The sequence below is a fragment of the Leuciscus leuciscus genome (assembly GCF_965113295.1).
Source record: "Leuciscus leuciscus genome assembly, chromosome: 7".
In the NCBI taxonomy this organism is placed as follows: Eukaryota; Metazoa; Chordata; class Actinopteri; order Cypriniformes; family Leuciscidae; genus Leuciscus; species Leuciscus leuciscus.
In genome coordinates, this window is record NC_138731.1 from 30710310 (window position 1) to 30719829 (window position 9520).

A 9520-nucleotide genomic window follows, 5' to 3' on the forward strand; every position below is an offset into this window, starting at 1 on the left:
AATAAATAAATAAAATTATATACATATACACTACCATTCAATCATTTTTTTTTTTTTTTTTTTGAAAGACATTAATACTTTTATTCAGCAAGTGTCAAGGACACATTCAATTGAAAAAATCTTACAAATATTACAAAAGTTTTCTATTTCTAATAAATGCTGATGAAAATTCAGCTTTGCCTTGACAGGATTTAAATTCCATTTTAAAATGTATTAAAATAGAAAACAGCTTTTTAAAATTGTAATAATATTTCACAACATTTTATTGTATTTTTGAACAAGAAAAAATGCAGCCTTGGAAAATCTTACCGGCCCTAAAATGTTGAACGGCAGAGTGTTTATATTCATTTGAATATTTAGTTTCCCTCACGTGTTTGTGAGCTGTAATTATAAAGCAATTTTTTACGTTTTATTTTTTATTTTTATAGATGTATAGTTTTGGCTGATTGAATAAATAATATATTGGTCGACGTCTATTGACAATGCACCTGATTTGAGAAGGACAATAAAGGAAAGAGGCGTCTGTACAGTACCTGTCAGGTGAATATATATTTTCAAGTCATTTTCCACGATTCAGACTACTGTATCACTATTTATGTCAGTGGCGTCCCCTCTGAAATATATTAGACTGTAAACATCCTGTGAGAGTTCTTTCCACTGTAAATCCTGTCACTCCCTTCATGCTCCCTCACTCCCTCCAAGCTCTCCTTCCAACATCAACCCCCCCCCCCCTACATTTTTATCTTGCCACCAACTTTCATTCTCACAGAAACTCTCTGTGACTCTCTTTCGCTCTCTTGTAATTTATCTGAGAGAGAGAGAGAAAAAAACAACCTGTTTGGCTCATTGCCTCTTTCTCGGCTTCTCTTTGTCTCCTCTTCTCAATTTCACTTCTCCCCTCCTGGGTCTCTTTCTCTCTCTCTCTTTCACTCTCTGTGTGCTTTTGCTCGAGGCAGCGAGAGAGAGTTCAGCCTCATTTCTCACACATTGGCTCATTTCCGCTAGGCCTTCGCTTGGCAGCGCACCAACACCAACAGGTGACCCAGGAGCAGGGGAGAAACAGGAAGTGGGCTGCGTGTGGTGGAGACAGTTCACTGGAGGGGTTGTCTGGCTCCGCCCCCCCCCAGGCCCAGCCCATGCCAATCAGCAAAGCAGGGGACATACAGCTCTTATTACCTTAGAAGGAAAGGCGAGCGAGGACAATGTAATGTAATTAGGCGCTCCTCTCTGTCTCTACCTATGGGAGAAATGGAACAAAACGACTAGTACGCTCTCTCGCTTTCAAACACAGCGTGTCCTCACACTTACGTGGCTCTCTGCTCTTCTCCAACAGTTCAGTGAGCTCATTGGTTGATATCATGTACAAATCCTCTCAATGAGAGCCAGCTTTACAGTCTGAAATCGGGCCCACCGTCTGGAATGGCAATAATTCATTTTCCCACAGCAATCAGAACAGACAGTGTGTTAATACTGTGCAGTTTTATGCATCTGATCCTGTAATATTGTGATTTGGAATAAGTACGTACAAACATTCTCTTGGATTTTACTAACAGCAAACTAACAGGCAACAAATGTCACATCTCTATAAGAATTATGGCTGGTTTTGTATGAAAAAAAGGCATGTTTTTTGGCCTCTGAACAGTTGTCTTGTACTATCAAAATGCAGCTAGCCTACAGCGCCATCTAGTGATACATTTTGATAGAACATTGCAATAAGTAAAATAAAAATAAAAAAATCAGTAAAATATTCCTTAGAGAATAATTTTTTTATCAAATATATATTTATCATATATATATGAAGAGTTCAGATGCAAAAGCCTCTAAGTGCCATCTGAAATTTTCTTCCAGAATGATCATTTTTATCAAGCTCGTATATTTGTTAAATAATTTCACTTAAATGGCAATGCAAATTACCTATTAATTGTCATTTAAGTGAAATTACTTAACATAAATATACAAGCTTTATAAAAATTATCATTCTAGAAGAAATTTTCAGATGGCACTTAGAGGCTTTTGCATCTGAACTCTTCATATATATATATATGTATGTGTATATATATATATATATATATATATATATATATATACACACACCGGTTATTTATTTAGGCATGTAGACATGATCAAGACAATCTGCTGCAGTTCAAACTGAGCATCAGAATGTGGAAGAAAGTGGCATGGTTGTTGGTGCTAGGCAGGCTGGTCTGAGTATTTCATATACTGCTGATCTACTGGGGTTTTCTCACACAACCATATCTAGGGATTACAGAGAATGATCTGAAAAAGAGAACATTTCCAGTGAGCGGCAGTTCTGTGGGCAAAAATGCCTTGTTGATACCAGAGGTCAGGAAAGTAGAACAGGAAACATAGGCTACAGTTCACACAGGCTCACCGAAATTACACAATAGAAGATTGGAAAAACGTTGCCTGGTCTGAGGAGTCTTGATTTCTGCTGCAACATTCAGGTGGTTGGGTCAGAATTTTGGAGTAAACAACAAGCATGGCTCCATCCTGACTTGTATTAATGGTTCAGGCTGGTGCTGCTGGTGTGATGGTGTTTTATTGGCACTCTTTGGGGCCCAAGGTGCGGGGTGCAAACACCGCAGCCTACCTGAGTATCGTTGCTGACCATGTCCATCCCTTTATGACCACAGTGTAAAAATCTTCTGATGGTTACTTCCAGCAGTATAACGCAGCATGTCACAGTTCAGATCATCTCAAACTGGTTTCTTGAAGATGACAATGAGTTCACTAAATAGAGAGCTTTTGGGTTGTGGTGGAACAGGAGATTCACATCATGGAAGTGCAGCCAACAAATCTTCAGCAACTTTGTGATGCTATCATGTCAATATGAACCAAAATCTCTGAGAAATGTTTCTAGCACCTTTTTGAATATATATATATATATATATATATAGTGTGTGTGTATATATATAGTGTGTGTGTGTGTGTGTATATATATAGAATATGTATGAATGTATGTATGTATGTGTGTATTATTCAAATGTTCTTTTGAAGAAATTAATACTTTTATTCAGCAATAACACATCAAATTGATCAATAGTGACAGTAAAGACATTTAAAATGTTACAAAAGATTTGTATTTCAAATGACAGTTTCAGATGAACATTCTGCTTCCAACATTCATAATGATAATGTTTCTTGACCAGCAAATTATTTCTGAAGAATAACCTGACTGAAGATTAGAGTATTGTATTTTCCATCAAAGGAATAAATTATATTTTAAAATATATTAAAGTAGAAAACGATTTTAAATTGTAATATTAGTTCACAATGTTATTGATCAAATAAATGCAGCCTTGGCAAGCATAAGAGACTTCTTTCAAAAGCATAAAAACATTATTAGTGACCCTAGCTTGTGAGGAAAAGTCAGTAGAAAGATGTTTCTTGCCATTATTTACTTCTTATTGCATTACATTAAGATGGCAAACTAACATTCACAGCTGAGGTGAAATATGATTTCATTTGCTTTGACGCATGGATTCACCACACTGCGAGCGCTGCTGCTGAAATTTAGTGCTTGAAACACTTTATCATCATAAAGATAACGTGATACTGACACATGCAAACGTGGTCCATGTCTAAGTACTACTGCTTTAAAATCATGTCACCACATGGTGGCAGCAATTAGCTTCTGTTAAGGAAGATATTTAGAAGAATGTCAGTAACCAGACAGTTTCTGGTACCATTGACTTCAATAGTAGGAAAAAATATATACTATGGAAGTCAATGGTATCTAAAACTGTCTGGTTACTGACATTCTTCTAAATATCTTCCTTTCAGTTCAGCAGAAGAAAGAAATTCATACAGGTTTGAAGCAACATGAGGGTGAGTATATGATGACAGAATTTTCATTTTAAAGTGGAGTATCCCTTTAAGGATTTTGTTTAGGATGCTGAACAAGTTAGTCAGTTGGCTATTTCCTGCAACATTGTAATGTTTAATTCAGTGTGAATAAAATGTCTTTCTCTCTGCCTCAGTTCCATGTCACCATTCAGTATTGAGAGCATTCGACGGCCACAGCCACCTGAATCTCCAGACTCCAAGAAAAGACGCATCCACAGGTGCGACTTTGCAGGCTGTAATAAGGTTTATACTAAGAGCTCCCATTTAAAGGCACACCGGAGGACACACACAGGTAAGTGAACACACAAATGCTGTCCATACACATAGTTTCACTACCAGTTTATTTGATTTTGGGGGATTCTAGTTAACCAGTCTTGACTGGTTCAGATTTTACGAATTGCATCTGTGTCTCTTTTTGCTTAAGTGTGATCCATTATCTCCACCAGGTGAGAAGCCATACAAGTGCACCTGGGACGGCTGCACATGGAAGTTCGCCCGCTCGGACGAGTTGACACGGCATTACCGTAAACACACAGGGGTCAAACCCTTTAAGTGTGGGGACTGCGACCGAAGCTTTTCCCGCTCAGACCATCTGGCCCTGCATCGTCGCAGACACATGCTGGTCTGAATCCACACACACACGGGAGAGCTGGATCTCCCCCAATAGTGTTCAGCTGGGCTGGATACAAAAATGGCCATCCCTGCCCCTGAGAAAGAAAGAAAGAAAGAGAGAGAGAGGAGTACAATGCTTTCCTCACATTTGCAGAGCTAAACAGGGTCCATTCAGGGAAGGGAGGAGGCTCATCTACAGGCCTGAAACATTTGGAGTCCAGGATGTTGATTGTCTCATGTGTGTTCAAAGGAATATTTCACTCGGACAAACTCGGACAAACTGATTTTTCCATTCTGAATCATCCTTGTGTTCTGTTTAAACATGGCTGCTTCTCGGTCGACATCTACAATGTGAAGAAACGCAGAGTGGAAGGGCTTTACGTGTTGTTCAGGCAGATGCAAAGGGGAGCTTGACCGGGAATTGTATGCTTGCACAATTTTTTACATTTACATTATTGTGGAACATCAAGAGCCAGACACATCTGTGAAGGATCATGCAGTTCTTCTGATGACGGAGACTTTGGGCCAGTGATTCTGGAGGTTTCAGAGGTTGCCATTTACAGGTTAACATACCAGCGAATGAGATTACGTAACAAAAACAACCTGTGTTTTGGGTCATTATATCTTTTGTTCCCCACAACTGTTGATTTTAAACTGAAATTGATTCAATTTGATAAACAGACAAAACATGCTTGGGCTTCTGCAGTCTACCATCCACATTTGTCTTAATTTCATCACACTAACTCACTAATTAGAGTAAATCTGGATAATGAGGGTCTACTCAGACTGGTAACTCGAGGTAGAAGAGCAATATACTCATTCTGAGCTGGTCTGGCTCTTACACTTATACAGTACGTACATATCTATCTATCTATCTATCTATCTATCTATCTATCTATCTATCTATCTATCTATCTATCTATCTATCTATCTATCTATCAGTATGTACAGTACGTACTTACATCAGGTGGCTTTGAAACACGGACAAAACTTTGGATTTCTACCAGTGCCGCTTTGTTTTCTATAATTCCTATACCTCTTTTATTTATAGTGGATTTCTAGCTGCCACATTTTGGAGGTGAAGTCGCTTTGTAGAATATGCAGAGGAATCCTCTGTTTTCTTTTCCTTTTGTGAGATTGCTTTTGGACTATGAAGCCTAGATGTAATTTATGGTCAGTACAGCAGCATTGATAGGCTTTGTCCTTTACTTTGTATTTACTGTAAGTACTGTAAGTACTGTGTTAATGCTTCAGTTAAAGTCTTTGCAAACATCAGTGCATCCATTTGTTAATTATTTTAAAAACACTTCAAGTAGTTAATGCATTGGGTAACACTGAACTAACAATGTACACTACTTTTCAAAAGTTTGTTTTTGAAAGAAGTCTCTTATGTTCAGCAAGGCTGCAGTTAATTTATCAAATATACAGTAAAACAATAATAATGAGAATTAATATTTTTATTTTAATATATCATGTATTTATATATTTATAATATAAAATTAAATGTATTCCTGTGGTGGCAAAGCTGAATTTTCAGCATCATTTGAATATGCTTGCTGCCCAAGAAACATTTTTTATTATTAATAATAATGTTGAAAACAGTTGTGCTGCTTAATATTTTTCTGGAAGCCGTGAAAAAAACAAAATAAAATTCAATCTTTGAGGAATAGAAAATTCAAAGGAACCACGTTTATTTGATATAAAAAAACTTTTGTAACATTATTACTGTTTTTATTGTCACTTTTGATCAATTTAATACATCCTTGCTGAGTAAAGGTGTTAATTCAAATAAAAATCTTACTGACCCCAAACTTTTGAAAGGAAGTGTTCAGTACAACAGTATTTAAAGCATTCATAAATCTAGGTAAATGGTAAATTATAACTATACAATTTTTCTGTTCATGATATATTATACAATTCATGTTTGTTAATAGAGTACTGTTAGTTTAAACAACTTGAAATGTTAGGCTATTAGTTTATGTAAAAATTACCATTAACCCAGATTAATAAGTGCTATTCAATTTATTTCATGGTTAGTTCATAATACCTTATGAATCAACTAATATTAATGAATTGAACCGTATTATAAAATGTTACCAATGTTTTTTACACATAGCTTTTCATCACACCATTTGAACAATCCCCAAAGTGACCAGTAGAGGGCGGCCAGTGAGCTAAATTTCTCTGCAATGCTGTTTTAATTTGTTCTATCTATCTATCTATCTATCTATCTATCTATCTATCTATCTATCTATCTATCTATCTATCTATCTATCTATCTATCTATCTATCTATCTATCTATCTATCTATCTATCTATCTATCTATCTATCTATCTATCTATCTATCTATCTATCGTAAAGGCATTTCTTAACTTATCAATATATAGACACACACACACACTACAATAACCTAGATACTCAAAAGAAGCAATATGCCACACTTGTATGAATACAAGTAATTTAATTTAACTCATACTGTACCCAGATAAATCCACTGTACGTTCCCCATGATCGAGTTCATGTTAAGGTATACGTTTTCACTAAACTGTCTAAGTTCTGTTTCTGAAAGGACATCTGTAATAAGCTGTCAAATCCATATGCACTTTCAAGTGGCTACAGAAAGCCATGTGATCGCTTCTCAAATGATTAGATATGACTATAATTTATATTGCGAAAGGCCACTTGACTGCATGCACAGACAGATCAGGTGATCAAACACACTGACTAAATCTACAATCAATCACACAGTTGCTGGTGCATGTAGGGACTTTTCGTCACCAACAAAAGAAAACTGAAGTGCTGTGAAAGGAAACATGTCAAGAAACATTCTTTACATAGTAACCGTTTGTCAGTTAGAGACGACCAATCAATTTCTAGCGTTTTTTTGTTTGTTTGTTCATTCTGAAGTATTATGATCCACCTTGTTTTATGTCCCTCACTATGTATTTGTGTACACACGTGTGTATTCTGTTGTTTATGGGCTTGAACATAACATGAGCACCTTGTTTTTATGAAGTAAGGAAGTCATTATTTTAAGGTAGATGTGACATTAATCACCAATGTATCTTATCATATTCTGTATTTTGAAGCGTGTCTATAATATGGGGCACTTCATCAGCATATGACTATTTTCTGTACAAAAAAAAATACTTTTAAAGATGTTGTAATATATGTGAAAGTGAAAAGATATTGCTCCGTTTTACAGGCTGTAAATACCTATCAAAATAGGGCTTTTTTAAAATACAAGGGATTATCTTTATACGTAATATGCAGATTTTTCAGAGACATTCATTTAGCTAATATAATAAAAAAAAAGTGTTCAACTGTTCTACAGAATGTGTGAGAACAATAAAGGCTTGTCATCTTACAGCGATAGATCAGCCAAAACTGAAAAATCTGTCATCATTTACCCACCGTCATGTTGACCGAAGCCAGTATGACTGACTTCTGGAACATAAAAGAAGATATTTTGAAGGTTTTTCTTTCACTGTATGGACAAAAAATGCTTCAATATATATAAGAAAGAAATTCATATATATATAGAAAATCATACAGGTTTGAAATGACATGTGGGTGAGTGAATTATGTCAGAATTTTCATATTTGGGTGACCTATCCTTACAAACGCACATGTAGGACCGGTTCGAGCCCTTCTCTGAGCGGGCCGAGTGAAACCGGTTGCAGTTGCATGTAGTTTTTATTTTTTAAAAATTCAAATTAAATGTTCATTACAGTATTCAGGCGATGCTGCCTCATTTTTAGCAACTATTTCAATGTTTTTATACTGACTCTTAAAATGTGAATGAAGTAAAAACAACCCAATGAAAACAGTGTATCCAGCACAGTATGCAAGAGTCATGAGCAACAAATATAGTGATCAATATTCTACTGGAAAGATTTCAGAAAAATCAAGGGTTGTTTTACTCAATTCTGCATTACTTTCCCTCTCCTTTGACATTCTTATGTTTTTTGTGGCATAATTTTGCAAAGGCAAACAGGGTCAAAGTTATGCAATAATGACGAGTGCCTAGTATTATTAAGATCCTCACGTTCATGAAGTCACGGTTTCCCTGGTTTAATCACCCAGACATGTTCTTTTAAAATGCACTGAGCCTTATGAACCATTTTGAAGCTGTAAATATCCAGGTTGGTGTTTGTTGAACATTCTTTATGTGTCTCCTATGGAAGCTGCATAAGATTTACATGGTTATACTCACCTACGGAAGGACACATTTGCTTAATTAACAGGACTCCGGTTTACCTCTGGCTTCATAAAGTCGTGTGAACTTCTGATGCGCCCCCAGTTATGGAAATTGAGGAAATATTCTGAATGTTAAGACACTGGTGGTACGGTGTAATAATTCCTCCGTGAGCAGCATTTCCCCCCTTCAGTCTCTGTAAAATATTACCTTTGTTTATGTATTTGCTTTACTTTCTTTGGAATCAAGTATTTACTCAATGGCCTTTGTTTCTTGTTTTGCTGATATTCTGTAATTATCTTTCTTGTATTTATGTATAGTGTGTGTATTTGTAAATATATTCAGAGCTTTTTGTTTTTGGTTTTATTGTAAAGTTGTGATATTTTCCCCAGCTGATCTTCAAAGGGATTCCCTTCCCATTGGAGGATGTCACGTCCCGATCGTTTCAGAGGTTAAAAGTGTTTCAGCTTTATTTTGCTTCTCCAGAAGTTGTCTAAATATTCTGTGCTTTTTGCTATTCTCTGTATTTTCTTTCTTTTCCAGAAGATTGAGCTGTGAATTGAAATTGAGGTAATACATTATACTTGTTTGATAATCTAATTGGAGGCATGGAAGTTAATAAACTTGCATTTTGTATGGAACATATTGGCATACAGTCTTGTATTTACATTTACTTCACGTTAAAGCTACGCTGTGTAATTTTTTAAGTTGATTCTTAGCAAAAAACACTTTGTTCTTTCAAAATGATATGTGCTCATTAATGTGTAATTACTTCTACCAACTAATCAAGTATTCTCGTAAGCGTAGAATCTGCCATTTAGAATACATACGAGCGAGTCGCT

The 9520-nt window shown here is 35.9% G+C and overlaps 1 protein-coding gene across 3 annotated transcripts in view; it reads left to right on the forward strand.

Moving 5' to 3' along the window:
• Positions 1–9319, forward strand: part of klf12b (Kruppel like factor 12b) — an 87563-nt gene extending 78244 nt beyond the window's left edge. For all 3 annotated transcript variants that reach the window (XM_082176567.1, XM_082176566.1, XM_082176565.1), the window contains exons 5-6: positions 4002–4159; positions 4314–9319. In XM_082176567.1, coding sequence (XP_082032693.1) covers positions 4002–4159; positions 4314–4495 — 340 coding nt within the window. In that variant the 3' untranslated portion in view covers positions 4496–9319. The remainder of the gene's footprint in view (positions 1–4001; positions 4160–4313) is intronic.
• Positions 9320–9520: the final 201 nt, after the last annotated feature.